This window comes from Ptiloglossa arizonensis, chromosome 8, assembly GCF_051014685.1.
Source record: "Ptiloglossa arizonensis isolate GNS036 chromosome 8, iyPtiAriz1_principal, whole genome shotgun sequence".
NCBI classification, from domain to species: domain Eukaryota; kingdom Metazoa; phylum Arthropoda; class Insecta; order Hymenoptera; family Colletidae; genus Ptiloglossa; species Ptiloglossa arizonensis.
Window position 1 is genome coordinate 6,664,404 of NC_135055.1, and position 17,679 is coordinate 6,682,082.

The following is a 17,679-nucleotide window of genomic DNA, read 5'->3' on the forward strand; positions in this document are numbered from 1 at the left end:
ATTAGAAAACATACCATAAAAAGTAAAGCAAAGTTGAAGAATGTTTTTTTAAAAGAATGAAACCAAATCAAGTCGTCGGATTTTATAAAAAAAATTGGTCGATTCAATACCCAAACAATTAAAAGAAGTAATAAAAAGAAAGGAGGGCCAACTAAATATTAATATTTGATTTCTAATTTTTTTTAAACTCTCTGATTCAAGTGTGCCAATACGTTTGTCCAACCATAAAATGTTCTATAAATACAATTTTATTATTGTTTTGTGAACCAATGTATTTATATTTTTGCTTCTATTATGTAATAAACTAGAATAAATAATAAAGTAACGTGTCAAAAACTTTTTTCTTTAAATCAATTTGTTTAGTAGTTATTAAGTATTTATGTCACACAATCATGCTGTGCTAATACTTTTGTTCAGCACTGTATGTGGTAGTTTATATCATCAGTGCAAGCATTGACACATGTAAGAATTATGCTACATACATACATCTAACGATTCATGGTATATTTAAACTTAAAAAACAAACTATTAAACACGTATTATTATATATTTACTATTTTTGTGATAAAAACAATTCCTTTAAAGTTATTTAATGTAGAAGATCGTTATAGATATGTTATGTGGCCAAATAAAGTAGAGGTTACATTTGAGATGCATATTCAAAAAATAATTTATGATTATCAAATAAAATGGTCACGTTTGTGTCTGTTGTTTGTTATAAAGTAATTCTATAAATTATTAATAGAAAATTAAGTAATCAATTAGAAATTTCTATGAAAATTTAACAATACAGTGATATAATGCCAATGTCCAATTTATTTTGTTTAGTATGTAATATAAACCTTGATATTTCATCCTGTGTAAATATATTTTGCACATCCTTCCCTCGCAATGGAGAATTATTAGCAAATTTTGTATCAAGAGTACTTCGTATAGCTGTTCCTGAATTGCATGATTCTTATATATGCTTGCAATGTTATAATCTGTTCCAAATGTTGGAACAAGCACAGAAGACTGTTTTAAATATACGTTGTGAAATTTTTAAAATATACCATGCAACTGAAAAGATAAAAAATATAAAGCAGTCAGTAACTAATAATGCAAATTTGAGTTTAAATACAAGCATAATCTTAGGAGAAAACAAATTAGTTATAAATAATGGCGATGGACAATTAAAAGGAGAGTCAAATTTACAATCCTTCCAAATTGAAGAAATGGTAAAACAACAATGCGTTCAAGATAAAATAAACAAGCAAATAATAAGTCTTCCAAACATAGATTGTGATATTAATACCAAGAACACTGTAGACTCAAAAAAAGACTTTAAAAGAAAAGTAATAGACTGCAATGAAGTAGATAATATAAAATGTAGCAATGGTCATCGTGTAAAGAAGGAAATTTTAAAAAATGATATGCTTTGTAATTCAATAGAATTAACTAATGAGAGTAATGTGTATAGTATTAATTCCTCACAAGGTAAAGAAATATAATATAAGTACATTAATGATACAGATACTGAAACAAAATACATAAATAATTACATTAATAAAATTAATTTTTTAAAACATAGTACGTACTTCCCAATATTATAAACACTACTAATATTAAACAAATTTTCTTGTGTTTCTTCAGCAAATATACATGCACTAAAAATGCATGTTGAGGACAAAAATTGTATTTCTTCAATAGATTCAGAAAATGGATTAAAGGGCATCATAAAAATAGATGGTATTTTTTCTAACAATAAGCTGCAAGTACAAAATATTACTCAACCAATTGATTTTAAGTGGAAGGAAGTAGATGAAAATGTTACAAAAATAAAAGAGAAGACTGAAAGTACAACAGGTAATAAAAATTGTCCATTCATTGATGAATAAAGTTTTAAATACTATGACTTTACTTATTCAAATTATTGTATAAATATATATATAGCATCAACAATTGATCAATTAAAAATTCCCATAAAATCAGGAAAAGTATCAAAATGTAATTTAAAACCACTGAAATATTCTTGTTCCACATGTGGTAAAAGATGGAAGACATCAGCCGAACTAAAGTTACATATAAAAACTCACTCTACATTAAGACCATATATGTGTGAAAAGTGTGGTCAGGCATATAAACATAAACATGCATTGGAAATACATGTGGGAATGCATAATGGAATAAATCCATTTCAATGCAATTACTGCAATAAATGCTTTACACAGAAAGGAGCACTTATGAGACACTTGCCAATGCATACTGGTGAAATGCCTTATCAATGTGAATTATGTGGTAAAAGATTTATACATCACACATCATATAATATGCACAGATTATCACATAGTGGAAAAAAATCGTACAAATGTCATGTAAGTAAAATTGGTTATTATAGTTATTGAAGATATTTGTGTTTCATATTTTGAGCGATAAATTATATAGAATACTTATTTGAAAAGTTTGAAGAATCATGCGTGCCTATATATTGTAGCTGTGTGATTTGTCATTACTTTCAACATCTCACTTAAAAAGACATATGCGGGCTCATACAGGTGAAAAACCATATAGTTGCACATTATGTGGCAAACGTTTTGCTGAACGATATAATTTGTTTGCTCATCAAAAAATTCATGATCCATTTGAAAATAAAACAAAAATGGCTAATGAAACACAATACCAGTAAGTATAGATATAAAAAAATGTACTTTTTAATTATTAATGTTATATTCATATTTTAACTAGTTCACTTTCAGATGTAATCGTTGTAACTTGGTATTTGAACAGAAGCAAAATTTGACTGACCATGTGAAATATCATATTAATTCAGACAATGAATCTGATCTTAAGGAGTCACATTCAGTCTTTCCAGTTCAGTCAAAAACTAATGAGTTACCAAAAAAAATAAATTCTGTACATGATACACTGGAACAAACATGGATCCAAATGAACCATTCTAAATTAGATGCTATTGATAATCAAACAAAATTTGTACTTTTACAGAATCCTTTACCTCAAATTGATGAAAATTCTTTTGCTGTCACTTTTAATGATCAAAAAGTATCTATGGAAAGTACAAATTATAATACAAGTTTACATGTAATTATAGAACCATCAGATACATCACTTTTAAACAGCAATCTCCCTCCCATTGATAAAACGCACATGTGATTAAACTATAAAATATAATAAAAATATTAATGCAACAAAATAAGTAACTTTAAATAATAAATTTTAATATTTGAAGGATAATATAGTTAATTTTTCAACAGTTCTAACAAGATAATTTGAAGGAAATTAAATGTTTTTAATTATATACATGACTGATTTTTTGTTTAGTTTTTCAACTAAATGTACTAACATTTGCATTAAGTCCGCGAAGTTGTATAATTAAACTAAGACAAATAAGTAGAACAATGATACATATATATTTTTAGATATTTGGTTATAATTGAGAGTTCCTTATACAAAAGTATTTTTGAAAAAATGTGTTCATTCAACGTATAATTAATTGCTATGTATCAATGAAACTGTTATTAATAAAAATACAAGGAGCAAATGCATAATGAATTAAGTTAATTTTATGTTAGATTCGTTTATATTTTTATTATTTATTATATCAACAAAATGTACTTACAAAATGATTAACAATAATATAAATATTTAAAGACCATACTTAATTTTCATAATTTACCATTTTATTGTATATTTATCTTTGCAATTAATCAGTAAATTTTATTGAATTTTGTACTATTTGACTAGGCATTAAATTCTTCCATGAAGTAACACCATAGGTTCTTAACAAAGTTTTCTTTTGTAATATTGATGTTGATAATGATCTAAAAATTCATTTATAAAAAAGTCATTCTATGTAACAATTACCAATAAATGATGGAAAACTCACTGTCTTATTTCATCAACAACAGTGTTAATCATTGCAGGAACAGCAACTTGAGACAAATGTTTGATTTCAGAAAATAATTTAGGCATTTCAGTAGAATGGTTTGTATATACATTATAAATAAAATTGATCAATGTATTTAATGCTTTAAAATAATCATCTGTCAGCAACTGTAAAATTGTAGGTATAAATCATTATATAAAAATTATAAATTTAGTCTGTCTTTTAGTTAATTTTAACAAGAATGATAATTATTACCACTAAAAAAAAGAATCCAGGCTTGTTCAAATGATGATCCAAGTACATTTTCCTCGTTTTTATTATCAGTTCAGTGTACAATTCTTTCAAGTATTCTGGTCTTTTTGTTTCCATAAATTGCTTGAATTGTATCATAAAGTAATATTAATTTTTATATACAATCTTATTTATAAATTAGAAATAGTATTTCAATAGTAATAAGGAACGAAAAGATATCTTTAAATACGAACTTGATCTATTGCCTCCTCACTAGAAATTGATTCACTAAGTTCTTCTGCGTTAGAAGAATCTGTTGTACATATTAACGTACTTCGACGTTCTAGCAGTTTCTCCTGATGCCTTTTACGTTTTAATTGTTCATCTTCGACTATAATATTCGAACATTCATCTAAAATTACCTATTCAATGATTATTAATTGTTACATATTGAAATAATAGTTAACAAATAATCATACTCTTAATTCTGTTTGGTTATTTAATTTAACTTCGAAACGTAAATCAAGAGGTTCTGTGTGTGAACTATCACTTCCTACTTCTTGAAACTTAATATTTCTTCCTTTCTCTACTTCTATTTTTCTTTTTGTTACTATCTCTTTATATTTTGTTGAATTATGTTCTGATATTTCAGTTATTGTTGCACTTTTATTTATTTGTTTCATAGATTTATTGTTTAAATGTAATTGAAAACCATATATAATCTATAAAAAAAAATGATAATATAATAATAACTGTAATATTATTATTATTGTAAAAATAAAGGAATATATTATTCATACATCATTTAAAATTCCTGTAATAAAATTTAATTTAGTGTTTGTTGATTCCGAAATACTTTCATCTGTACTTTTACTTTTTTTCACAGTCAATAAATTTTCCACGCTACTCTTATCACATGTATAAACATCAAATTTGTCTTGTATCCAATTACGATGAATTTGTTCACTTTTTGTTAATACAAGAATTGGTTTGATATTAGAATATCGCTTACTCATTTGCATGGTTGCATGTAAATCCATTTGTGTTATACCAATTTTATTTTCCAATATTAATGAAATAATTTGATTATAGTCTGCATAAATATATAGTATATTTACAATTGGGAAACAGTTCTATATAAATCAGTGTATATAAAATACGAACGAAACCCATAACTATTCCCTAATTGTTCTTGAATTGCTAAAAATTCTCCATGACGAGACATATCATTAAATTCTTCTCTATTTGCAAAAATAAGGAATTGAGGTTCAGCTTTATCATTTTCTAGTTCTTTCGTAGTATACCACTGGCAATATTTTACCTGAAATAAATTATTAATTTTGAATATAATGATTCCATATATAATCAAACTTAATTGTAATATTACTTTGTTTGGAAATGTTTGAATAATTTGAAGAGCTAAAGATATTTTTTTCACCGCAAATGGACCTGTAAGTATTATTAAAGGTGGACTTGCTTCATCATATGGTTTCACATGTAAATTAATTTTGGGTATATTTAATTGTTCTAACAAAGTTAATTTTGTAACAGTACGGGCAGCTGTTAAATTCACTGGTGGTGCAAACAGAGTTACAGCAGCAACCTACTTAAATTAATTTTCTTATTATAATCAAAAATTATTAATTTTTAATTTCTGAATACATACTTTTTCTGAAGTAGAGACAATATTACCATCAATAATTTGTATACTTGGTATGGAAAATAAAAGTACCCCTTTATAATTAGGCCATTTTGTACAAGTATTACCTCTAAGGTCTATTTCATCTATGAAACCTTTAAAATTTGATAATTCTAACAAATCAGTAATCTTATTGAATTTCAAATCTATTATACGTAAACTGTCTCCACCCTAAATTTTTAAACAATATTTATTTTTATACTCTAATGGTATTAATAATTCAAAATTACAATTTAGTTACAATTGTGTGAAAATTATTACTTTAAAAAATTCCAAGTTAGATATCCTGTTATATCCTAAGTATAAGACTCGTAAATGGGGTAATGTACTTATACCATAACCAGGTATAGCAGATTTAAATGATGTTATACAATTACCTTCTAAATTTAGTTCTTGAATATTTAATTTATCTAAATTCTCAATACATTCAATTAAATTATATGATAAATCTAAATACTTTAAATACCTAAAAATATAATATGTAACATGAAAATAATATCATTTTTTAAAACTATGCAAAAAAATCCACTAACTTCAAATTTTGCAAACCAGAGATGACTTCAATTGCATTATGTGATAAATCTAAGTGTACAATACTCCAAAAGTTACTAATATCACACATTTCTGATATATAGTTATAAGATAAATTTACATAAGTCAAATACCAAGGAGGTGTAAAATTTAAAATAGTATTGATTCTATTATGTGCTACGTTCAAATGCATTAAATAGGGAACTCCTCCCAAAGGAGACAAATTTGAAATATAATTGTATGCAAGATCGATGTATCGTAAATAACGATGATAATGTAACATTGTAATATTTGAAAGTGACTGTAAAAAAATTATTTTATTAATTTCGTTATTTTTTTATCAGAAAAGATTTTTCATTACTAAAATGATGATGAGGTACCATATTTCTCATGACACATTTATTCAAAACATATAGACCATTTTCAGGAGATTTAGCCAAAAATGATGATCCAATTCCTATTAACCTGTCTGTTAAGAAACCCCAAAATTCTAAATCTTCAAATAATACTTCATTAAGATGCCTTAGTTTTACAATATGTGCTGCATCATCATTCCACAAATTGGTGTCTAAAGTATAATTATTCCAACTGCTTTCATTTGTATAGTGGATTGTATCTATATTTATTGGAACTGGCATTTGATTGAGTACAATTGAAGAACCAGACTTTAGAAATAAAAGAATTATAACATTAATTATGTTGTAAAGTAAAACAAAATTGATATCAAATAGTAATTACACTTGAGATAGAAGAAATTGATGAAGTAGTTGAAGCAGTGTCATCAGATAAAATTTCAAATGGCACATGTATTTCATCCAAAAATTCCCAACTCATATTGCTATGTGATAATATATCAGAATCAACTTCATAAATGTCTTCAACATAATCCTCATGTGGATTTTTTGTAGTAGGAATTATATTAAGTGCATTTGGTTCAATAAATGATTTTGTAGAGGAAAAAAGATATGTAAGCTGCAATTATAATAAAGATAATTTAGATTTAATTGTTATTATTGTAATATTGCTTTTGTATTACAATAACGAATTATATTACCTTCTTATTGCTCATTTTTGTGTTTAAATTATTATTAATTCTTTCCAAGAATAATTCCTTTTTAATAAAACTCTTAAGTAATTATTGACTTTCACACATTTAATGTATCATTTTATTTCAGTTGTTTTATAATAGTTGAATAATCATTTGACATACACGGTATATAAAAAGTCTTCTAACATATTACAAAAATAATTTTTCTATTAATTATATACCTGTAGCTAAGGTTTTCAAAGCTGTATCTAAGAAACGGTAGTGATACCATCCTTCTTCTATTGTTAAATTAATGGCTCCTTTATTTTTATAAAAATTTTGTGCAGGATTTGATTCAAGAACTGAAAAATCTAATCTACAACAGTTGGTATCCACTGCTTCCTTTACAAAATAATAATAAATACATTTAATAAATATTACAACTTTAATGTAGAATTATATAAATAAATATAAATTAAATATTGATATATTATCAATTAATTTTTTGTATATTTAAATACAAACCTTAGCAATAGCTTTTAACAGTTTACTGCCAATATGTTTCTTTCGATATTCAAAAGTTACATAAATATCTTCCAAGTACATAGCTTTCCCACACCATGTTGAATATGTGTAATATGAAATTGCATACCCAATAATACGTGTGTTTATTTCTGCTACATAGCATATGTATAAAGGATATTCTGTATCAAATCCATCTTTTTCTAATGCTAAAATTGTTGTTTACAGTGTACGTACATTAAATATTACGTGTAACTTAATGGATAACATTCAAGTAAATGTTTATTATTAATTCCTTACTTATATGGTCAATTTTTGGTCCCTTTGACATATTTTGAAAATTGGCTAATTCCTAAAACAATATAACAAAAAAGTGGTAGCCATATATTTATAATCTTCATTATGAAGATTGTAAATATTTTACATTATGTTAACCTGTATTAAGTTTCTAATAGATATGCAATCTTCACGTTTTGCTTTACGTATTATAGCTTCCATGTTTTTATTAAAAATATAGAAAAGTACGGGCAGAAATATATGCCGCGTACCCGAACTTCGGGTCGGATAGATAAAAATCGGGCAGTATCCGCCAGTATCTCTTTACATAGGACTATTCAGGACTCGAGAGTTCGGATATGTATATACATAATAGATACGTGTACGTATGTTCATATAACCTGGGATTACGACAATTCTATGTAAGGAATACTTACGGAATCCAAATAATCACACCCGATTTTTGCCGACCTAACCCGAAACCATGATAAAATAAGTGTTTAAGAATAGAATAAAAAATATAACAAATCTATGGTTTATCTTAACTTTTTATACATTGAATTGTTTTGTTATAATTAATAGTATTTAACACGTATTATATATATTATCATACAAAATTAATTATAAAAAATTGTTATTTACTTCATAAACATGTAAATGTAATTGTAAATTAATCATCAACAGAAGTTATATACGATGAATGGAAACATGTGTACTATCTCTAAATAATATGTTAAAGAATTACCATTAATACAAATATTTTAACAAATACGAGCTATTGTATATCTTAATTTTACGATTTAAATATTTAAATAATATATAATAAAGTTTGAAATAGAAGTGTTTTAAATATGTTCAAACATATTTTGAATAGCAGGCAACAAAGTGAATATAAATAGAATTTGGATTAAACATTTCAATAAAGTATTTGTTATTTGAAAGATATAGTTCATTCAGCAACAATTATGAAAGATAGTAAAAGTTTCTTGTATGATTCAAAATTTTCGCGGTATGTATATCGAACTTCTGTGCTGAATGAACACTTATTTCCGGTTACATATGACGATGCTTCCTGCAAACGTTCCGTTTGTATTCACTCACGGTCGGTACATCGTATGATGTCATAGTGTGCGGTCTGTGGTGACGTTAGAGAGATAATTTGGGTTATTAATTCGCGGTCCTCGTGTATTTTACATTGAAAGAGATACAAAAAAACAAAGAAAAAAATGTCAGAGATTGACGCGAAAGTGAACATGTCGCTTGGTAAGTGGCCAGAGTCTCGAAAATCTAGTGGTTTCGCTGATAATCCTGGGTGAGCGTACGGCTACTGTTTCTTCTTTTGCACAAATTCAATATGGCGACGAAAATCATACAGCGTAGATATCCACATTTATTTTCATTCGTTTACGCCCGATGATAGATCTCGAAAAAAGTACGTCTCAGCAATGAGCCAATTTTAACAGGATCGTTCGTCTCCCTAATTTACTCTTAAACAAAAACTGTCGCATTTAATCGATGTTTACGGGGGAGATGTGGGACCTTTTCGATCGTTGGAAGAAAAACATTCTTACAAATTTACAATGCACTCAGCAACTTGTATAACAATGTACGCATTTCTTAAAAAAAGTACGGATCCTTAAAATAAAGAACCATTCTGTTCGACCGTGTTCACACAAGTAGATATGTTTCCACTATTCAGCGAAAGATAGTGAAAAAGAAGAAAAGTATAGCCGTCACGATGGATTAGGAGTTTTCTGGAAAAATACTGCGGTTCACGTAGGATTGATTGAACGATTTCTTTCGACAATAGTGGCGTTTTATCGAATGGAAAATTGACGAACATGAACCGGGACGCTTTTGGACGCCGCAAGAAAAGTTGTGACTCACGCTTCACAAAAAGAAGTCAACTTTCTCGTTGCGTGGGATATACGTTTGCGTAACTTTAGTTATATTTTTATCTCTGCTATCATGTTCCTCGAGTTTCTCTTCCTTCATATAATGGATTTGAAGTGGTACACCATACGTGAGACAAAAAACACATGCTGAATTGTTAAAATGAATTTTATTTTACCTTCAACGCATAATATTCTCTATGGCATGAAGTATTTACAAAAGATCACATTTGCCGTTGAATTAAACTGTTTAATTCCTTTATGAATGAAAGTATTAATACTTACATGGCAAGCACATATCACCCAGGATAATTAATTTTCATGGTTGAATACATTCAATTTACCACTTAAAAATATGTATTAAAGATGATAAGATTTTTCATGAAACTTAAGTATTTCTCAGGATTAAAAAGAATATTTCCTGTTAGAAAAATAATTGAAAGATATTTGACTGGATCTATGCACTTAAACAGTAAGCGTAGATAAAATCATAATTAAGACTTGCCTATAAATGAATATTTCTTAGTAACAAATTAAACATGAATCAGTATTGATTTTTCATAACCTGGATCAAGATTTATAAGCCATATATTTAAACAGAGAAGAAATCTTTATGAATTTTTGCCAAATGGCAATGCAACTATGGAAAAGATATATAATTACTGCAGCTTTTGTATGCATGAAGAGTTTTATGGATCGAAATTCAGGATTAGGAAAAGACTATATTATTATATTTCAAGATATAACAATTATTGTGGCTTTGTACTGCAATTGCATAGCTGCTTAGTTATGATGTTTTTATGATAAATCATTAAGCTGATATTGTATCATACAAACATTGATATAATTGCTTCAGTTACTTTGCAATTAAAAAGAGATAAGATATTTTTGAAGAAATAAAATATCAAAGTAGAAAGGGAAGGTTGAAAATCAGGCTGAGTCAAAAATTAAACAGAACATCAAAGAAAGAAAAAGTCAACTGAATATATAACTGGAAAGGTGTTTGGGCGTCGCAACAAAGGATATCACATAACCATTTCTAAAAGTGTATGAAGAACTTCTGATATGCAAGGAAACAATGTGTGTATGAAGCATTTAAGATAACTATACATTGAGTCTATTGGAAGAATAAAGAGAAACTAGGCACAAACTGAAATAAAAATATCTAAGAGGAAATGTATCTAAGAGTGAAATATAAAATTTCGTAAACTTGAATAAAGAAGAACAAGAGAATATATAATGTGAATGAAGATTTATTATTCCTACTTGATCTACATAGATCATAAATGTGTTCTGCATAACAAAGGATAATCATGTTGTAATAGAAAAAACATTTTTTACCTAAATACAACTGCAATATAAACTAAAAATACAACATTCCTCATATATTCTACAGTGGTACATTGTGGAAAAATACATTAAAACGTTCTTGATTTAAATAAACTTTTACACACATGCATATACGTATTCATCTTATGTAAAATAATAGTATTTTAAAATATTAATAATTTATTATTTACGGGATTATAATACTTCTATAAATAACTTTGCAATTTTTAAAATTTTATTTTAGAATAATTACCTGATTTTTAGTATTATTGTTATAATTATTATTCACTTTTAATGTCATTATTAAAAGCTTAGTAATATATTTTAAATCATTCTGAAGTGGTTGGAAAAATATATTAAAGAATGCATAGTAGTTGAGAGTTCCAAATTAAAGTTTGAATATATTAAATTTAAATGTGTCAATAAATATGTATAACTAAAAACCGTACCCAGTGAAATTATTTTAAATATATATATATATATATACATATATATCTATTGGAAGAAAATTGGGGAATGGTTAATGAAAATAGATACTGAAAAAACCAATAAACCGAGTTTGCCATCTTGAGTTATCCTTCAACATCATCCATACAGGAGGAAATTTTTCACACATTCCAGATTAAAGCTTAACACAAATTAACTTTATGTACTAAGACCGCACGCTCACTAAACATTGTGAATTTTCTTCCTTTTAAGATGAAATCATAAAGATGGAGAAAAAGGAGAAAAAGAAAAAGGCTGGGACTGCCAGTGGAAAAGCTGGCGCTAAACGCACTCGAGGTAGTGCAAGAGGACGGAGTGGACTCAGGGGTAGAGGTGCAAGAGTTAAACATAATGTTGGAACTGTTAAAAAAGAGCAAACATGGCAAGCTGGCCAAAATAATAATAACAATGTGCGTGGTGGTTTTGTAAGGAAACGGTATAAGAAAAATAATGGTCTTGCTAGATCACGAAGCAACTTGGCGTTGAATCAAAAATCTAACACACGAGGAGCATTTAATATTCGCCGTGGTCGAGGCAATAGATTTGGTTTGACTCGTAGTAGAAGTCGTACAAACCTGACTTTTACTCAAAGAGGATTTTTCACAAATAATAAAACTCCATTGAAGAGAACAAATAGTCTACCAAATTTGCGTGACCCAACTTCAGTTCATAATCGATTAGGATACCAGAGTCCTGCTCAAATTGCTTATCGAAATCGTGTTAAAAGAGCAAAACAATTGTTATTGCAAAGACAGAATCAGAGATTATCTTTACAAAACCAATTCAGAGTAAGTTTTAATTGTATAAGCAAGGAAATTGAAAAGCTAATCAAATGGAAATGGGAGTAATTGTTTTCTTGTAGGTACCACCGGCTGGAAAATCTTTGTTGTCACTTCAACAAAGAAGTGCTATGGATAGAAGACAACAAATTTTAACATCTCAACGTCGCTTCACAACTGGTGGATTACGTTCAGATCAAATTGCCCGTGCACAAAGACGTGTACAATATGAACAGAAATTAATGAGAATGAAGTATGATTGAAACTCTCTATGATTTACCATTATGAATAATTTACAAAGCAATTTATAAATAGTGTGATATTAGTAATATAGTCATTTTAAAAGATGTTTCAGCTGAAGTTTTTCTTTTTCTACTTTTAGCCAAATTGTTCTTGAATGTCTTATTTTTATATTTTATGCTTATATGATTAATTTGTATAAATGCATGTAGAACAATTCAACTTAATTGTAATAATACAAACAATGTTGTAGTTCTCCACGATTAAATACTAATTCAAATGTGAACTTCATGTGTACATTGGGAAATCAATATACTCCTAGCACGCATCAACGCCCTATTGCTCTTACACCAAGTCGAAATGGAAATGCTGTAAACAGTTTACGCCAGCTACCAAGAGGACGTTCACCATTCAGACAAAGTGTACAAAGTTTAAATATGGTATGAGATCGTAAGATTATTAATTAAATTCTGTATTTATATAAAAAATGTATTTTTAAATTCAAATCCTTGAAAGAAATTCTTGAGTTCACTTCTCTTTTCTTTATAGATATTTTTAAATTTATGTATTTGGATTTATATGGATAACAGAAAAAGTTCGACATTTCTTTTTATTAATATAATTAGTAGAATATATTGACACTTTGTAAACTATTTATATAGTATAATGAAATGTACTTAATAAATGATATAAAAAATTTGATGGGTTTTAGGTTGGTCGATCGCCTTTATTTGGTCGACAACGTTCGAGATCAAGATCACGTTCTCGTTCTCGCACACGTAATACTCCTTCATCAGATCCAGGAGCCGATGTTGACGATCGTACTTTCAGCGAAGTCATGTACAGCTTATCTGGAAATCTTGGTGTTACAGGAAGAACGCTGAATGATAGATTTAGTTTTTGAATTTAAAAAAGATTTGTTTTGTATTTAGAATATAAGACTGTTGAGGCCAGAAATGAAGTTTTATGTTTAAAACATAGATACAAAAAGTAATTTTGTTTTACAAATTATATTAATATTTAAGTTGTGTCAAGAAGAAGAAAACTCGTTTCCTCAAACCTGCTGAAAATTTTACTCATTTCATATTTTAAGCAGTATGAAATTTATTTTTATGTTATACAGCGTAGATCATTTATTTTTTGAATATATTTCAAAGTATTAAATGTGTTTCTGACATTACTTCATAACATTTTATTTTTTAAATTTCATATGATAAATTACTTATTCTTTATTCTTTCTTTAATATGTCCTTTTATGTTTGTTTGCAAAATCGTACTACTTCTGTTTGTGAGAAATGCAACATTTAAAAAAATTATTAATAAGAGACCAAATGTCATAATTTTTTTCTAGTAAGACACTACTTGAAATTAATTACTGTTTTACGCATTTGAAAATAAATATTCATATATCTTTTTGTTAAAATATATTAGTAACAGTATATTTTTGTTAAAATATATTAGTTGAATAATGTATCTTTTTATTAAGATATATTAGCAACAGTATTTAATTTTTGGCAAATTTGCAATTTGAGTATTTCAGAGTTACATTGACAACTATAATCTGTAATAGAATTTAAAATTTTATGGAAAAATGTGGCCTCAATAACATTTTTTTGGTACATAAAGTCAAATGTACATCTCAAGCGTGAAGTATAATGATAACAAAGAATCGAAACGCTGTAACTGGCTACGAATTATCAGAATTTTAGAACTTCTGTGAAGGACATAGCTCCTAAGATAAGTGTAAGTCTGACTTGGTAAGAAAACCAAGCGGTATTTGAATGGTACGAGAATGACTCACATTCGGAGCATATTGAGTTATATCTAAACGTGATATACCAATGAACTATAAATATATAATGTAGCAATTTCATTTTTATTATAATTATTTGGTAACTATAAGCGCTTGTAAGGAAATCATTATAATCGGATTATACATAGATGTACAATGTAAATTGACTTTTTATATTTTATTATATTAACATAATTTAATACATGTATCTTCTACGCATATAAAGAAAATAGAAAGATTGCTCGTTTATTACAGTAATACAAAAGTTAAATTTAATCAATAGAGTTACTTCCCTGTTCACAAAAATTTATTATTTTTCAATAAATTCGTTACGATTTACAGATTTTGCGTATTGAATAGCATACATTAAGAATTTGGAAATGTTTAAAAAGATTCAAATGTGAGGCGCTTTACTAAACTGGCAACTTCTATCAAATGTATATAGTACATTATATACACTCACACTTTCTATTGTAGTATTAAATATCGCTGGTAGGTAGTTGATTGAAATATATAGCAATCTGTACACTGAAGTATTTTTTGAATGTATATATCAATGTGCAGCTTCGTATTATCTGTACAAAGTGATATTAACTATTCATAAATATGTGTACTTATCACTGTTTTAAAACAAAGGGGCACATATTCAGCGTTCATTGCCTACTTAATCGACTTTCTAAATTTGCAAGTTGAAAGTTCTGTATAATGGATGTACAAGCAGAATTTTTTGTAGGATTTATAAACGACAAAGTGTTGTTTCATACAATTTCGTAAAAGTTATGCAATTTTCTATATGCACAAATTAAGTACATAATTGCTTACATAAAATTTCTTGAAATTAATTGTCGACATGTCCAACAAAATATCATCATTGATATCATTTTGTGCCCAAACAATAAAAGGACAGGTAGATACTTACATATTTTAATTACTTAAAAGATTATTTGTTTTATTAATAAGTTAAGACCATATTGTTTTAAATATTAATTACTAGAAAAAATATGTTTTAGTTATTAACTCGTACGTCTGTGTTTGCTCAACAAACTCGGCATTTGCAAGTTCATGAACATATTGCATACAGTTTATTGAAAGAAGCTCAAATTCCAACTCCACCTTTTGGAGTAGCTAAAACACCAGATGAGGCTGCTAAAATAGCCAAAGATCTCAATACAAAAGATATTGTTTTAAAAGCACAAGTTCTTGCTGGAGGTCGTGGAATAGGACACTTTAAAGGTACCGATGTCAGCGGTGTTGTTATGTGTGAAACGTGAGTTTCATTAATTAATATTTAAATTAATTTAACTACTTTTCTTACATTACGAAATAATTTTTTATTTCAAGTGTATTACGAAATTTGTATCTTAACAAATCCTTCAACATAATTTGTAGTCCAGAACAAGCAAAGATTATCGCCAGCAGTATGATAGGCAAATTATTAATAACAAAACAGACTGGATTGGCTGGTAGAATTTGTAATTCAGTAATGGTGACAACGCGGATGTTTCCTCGTAAAGAATACTACCTTGCAGTTATGTTGGAGACCAGTTATAATGTGAGTTTCAGTAAACTGATCAAATATTTATTGCGTTTACTTTGATATTTATGACCTTATTCCGTAGGGTCCTGTTGTAATTGTGTCAAAACAAGGCGGTGTGAATATCGAGGACATTGCCGCCTCGAATCCTGAAGCTATAACGTATATACCAGTTAATGTTTTAAAAGGTCTAACAGTTGAACAAGCAGATCTCATTGCAGATAAGTTAGGTATAGAAGGAAAGGACAAGGATATCATCTCGATAATTGGTTGTAATCTTTATGAATTATTCATTCACACAGATGCGTTGTTACTTGAAATAAATCCGTTTGCATTGGACATTTGTGGAGAGTGTACGTTCAAAGAGGAAGCTTGTTAAATTAATTTTTCTCCAACGAAAAAACATGAGTTTAATAAGATTCATGTTATGTATTTTCAGATCATGCTTTAGATTGTAAATGTTTATTTGATGATAGTTCGGAATTCAGGCAAAAAAAGTTATTTGCTCTGCAGGATCTGACACAACTAAATCCTAACGAAGTCCGTGCAGCTAAATTTCAATTAAACTACATAGGTCTAGATGGAAATATAGGCTGCATGGTAAATGGAGCTGGATTAGCAATGGCCACTATGGATATCATTAAACTCTATGGCGGTATGCCAGCGAACTTTTTAGATGTGGGTGGTACTGCTACTGCAGAAACCGTCAAGGAAGCTTTCCAAATAATAGCTTCTGATCCGAAGGTGTTTAAAACATATAGATAATAAATATTAAGTTTGATAGCTCTTTTAAGAAAGAAGTATGTTCATAAATTTTACATATGTATAAAATTTATATTGCTGAATTTTAGGTAGAAGCTATTTTTGTTAATATATTTGGTGGTATTATGAGATGTGATATAATTGCACAGGGTATTATTGCTGCGTCTAAGGATTTGAAGATGACTATTCCAATAGTCGTAAGGCTACAGGTAATTTAATAATGGTTTTAACAAGGTACTGTAAAAATGATGACAAGTTTTGTTATATTTTCTTTTTTCTACTTTCTGCCTAGGGGACTAATGTGGATGAAGCAAAAGTATTAATACGTGATGCTCAGTTAAAAGTTATTTCCGTGGACGATTTTTCCTTAGGAGCTGAAGCGGCTGTAAAGTTGGCGTTAATGGTGAACTTTGCAAATTCTTTAGATTTAGATATTTCATTCACAGCTAAACAAGAATCTGATAAAAAATGTAAAAATTTGAAGTAAGTCAAATCTTTTATCTGTCTATTGTAAGCATTTAGTGAATGCTGTATAATACCCGTAATTTTTAAACATATAGTCCCCTTATGCTCATTTTAATATTGTCAGTTCTCTTCTTTTATACATACAATGACAGTTTTATAATCAATGTCAAATCTTTGAAGCTATAAAATATACAAAAAAGATGTTTGTTATCATTCTTACATTTTTTAAAA

The 17,679-nt window shown here is 27.8% G+C and overlaps 4 protein-coding genes across 9 annotated transcripts; 3 read left to right on the forward strand and 1 right to left on the reverse strand.

The window, feature by feature from the left end:
- Positions 1–303: 303 nt before the first annotated feature.
- On the forward strand, positions 304–3,374 carry LOC143149958 (uncharacterized). 4 transcript variants are annotated; one of them, XM_076317869.1, is made up of 6 exons: positions 313–462; positions 829–1,476; positions 1,633–1,845; positions 1,933–2,354; positions 2,474–2,661; positions 2,736–3,374. In XM_076317869.1, the coding sequence occupies exons 2-6, from the start codon at positions 993–995 to the stop codon at positions 3,148–3,150; spliced, it is 1,722 nt and encodes a 573-aa protein (XP_076173984.1). In that variant the 5' UTR covers positions 313–462; positions 829–992; the 3' UTR covers positions 3,151–3,374. The 4 variants fall into 4 exon arrangements, with proteins under 4 accessions (XP_076173982.1, XP_076173983.1, XP_076173984.1 ...); XM_076317870.1 differs by having other exon boundaries at positions 320–462; positions 937–1,476; XM_076317867.1 differs by having other exon boundaries at positions 304–1,476.
- Positions 3,375–3,594: 220 nt separating this feature from the next.
- On the reverse strand, positions 3,595–8,623 carry LOC143150649 (uncharacterized). The gene is made up of 17 exons (XM_076319099.1): positions 8,329–8,623; positions 8,194–8,245; positions 7,897–8,102; positions 7,614–7,773; positions 7,431–7,486; positions 7,083–7,316; positions 6,725–7,009; positions 6,347–6,645; positions 6,075–6,279; positions 5,781–5,984; positions 5,279–5,717; positions 4,915–5,207; positions 4,594–4,836; positions 4,369–4,536; positions 4,139–4,258; positions 3,884–4,050; positions 3,595–3,818 (listed from the first exon to the last, which is right to left on the reverse strand). Exons 1-17 carry the CDS (start codon positions 8,389–8,391, stop codon positions 3,701–3,703), a joined length of 3,312 nt encoding a protein of 1,103 aa, XP_076175214.1. The 5' UTR covers positions 8,392–8,623; the 3' UTR covers positions 3,595–3,700.
- Positions 8,624–9,271: 648 nt separating this feature from the next.
- On the forward strand, positions 9,272–13,875 carry LOC143149829 (uncharacterized). Of its 2 annotated transcripts, none has more exons than XM_076317548.1 (5): positions 9,272–9,432; positions 12,090–12,664; positions 12,739–12,908; positions 13,149–13,335; positions 13,608–13,875. In XM_076317548.1, exons 1-5 carry the CDS (start codon positions 9,396–9,398, stop codon positions 13,797–13,799), a joined length of 1,161 nt encoding a protein of 386 aa, XP_076173663.1. In that variant the 5' UTR covers positions 9,272–9,395; the 3' UTR covers positions 13,800–13,875. The 2 variants fall into 2 exon arrangements, with proteins under 2 accessions (XP_076173663.1, XP_076173664.1); XM_076317549.1 differs by lacking the exon at positions 9,272–9,432 and adding an exon at positions 9,449–11,379.
- A 322-nt stretch (positions 13,876–14,197) lies between these two features.
- Positions 14,198–17,627, forward strand: LOC143149827 (succinate--CoA ligase [ADP-forming] subunit beta, mitochondrial-like). Of its 2 annotated transcripts, none has more exons than XM_076317544.1 (7): positions 14,198–15,594; positions 15,698–15,954; positions 16,029–16,239; positions 16,307–16,574; positions 16,661–16,965; positions 17,073–17,192; positions 17,276–17,627. In XM_076317544.1, the coding sequence occupies exons 1-7, from the start codon at positions 15,538–15,540 to the stop codon at positions 17,468–17,470; spliced, it is 1,413 nt and encodes a 470-aa protein (XP_076173659.1). In that variant the 5' UTR covers positions 14,198–15,537; the 3' UTR covers positions 17,471–17,627. The 2 variants fall into 2 exon arrangements, with proteins under 2 accessions (XP_076173659.1, XP_076173660.1); XM_076317545.1 differs by having other exon boundaries at positions 16,077–16,239.
- The last annotated feature ends 52 nt before the right edge of the window (positions 17,628–17,679 follow it).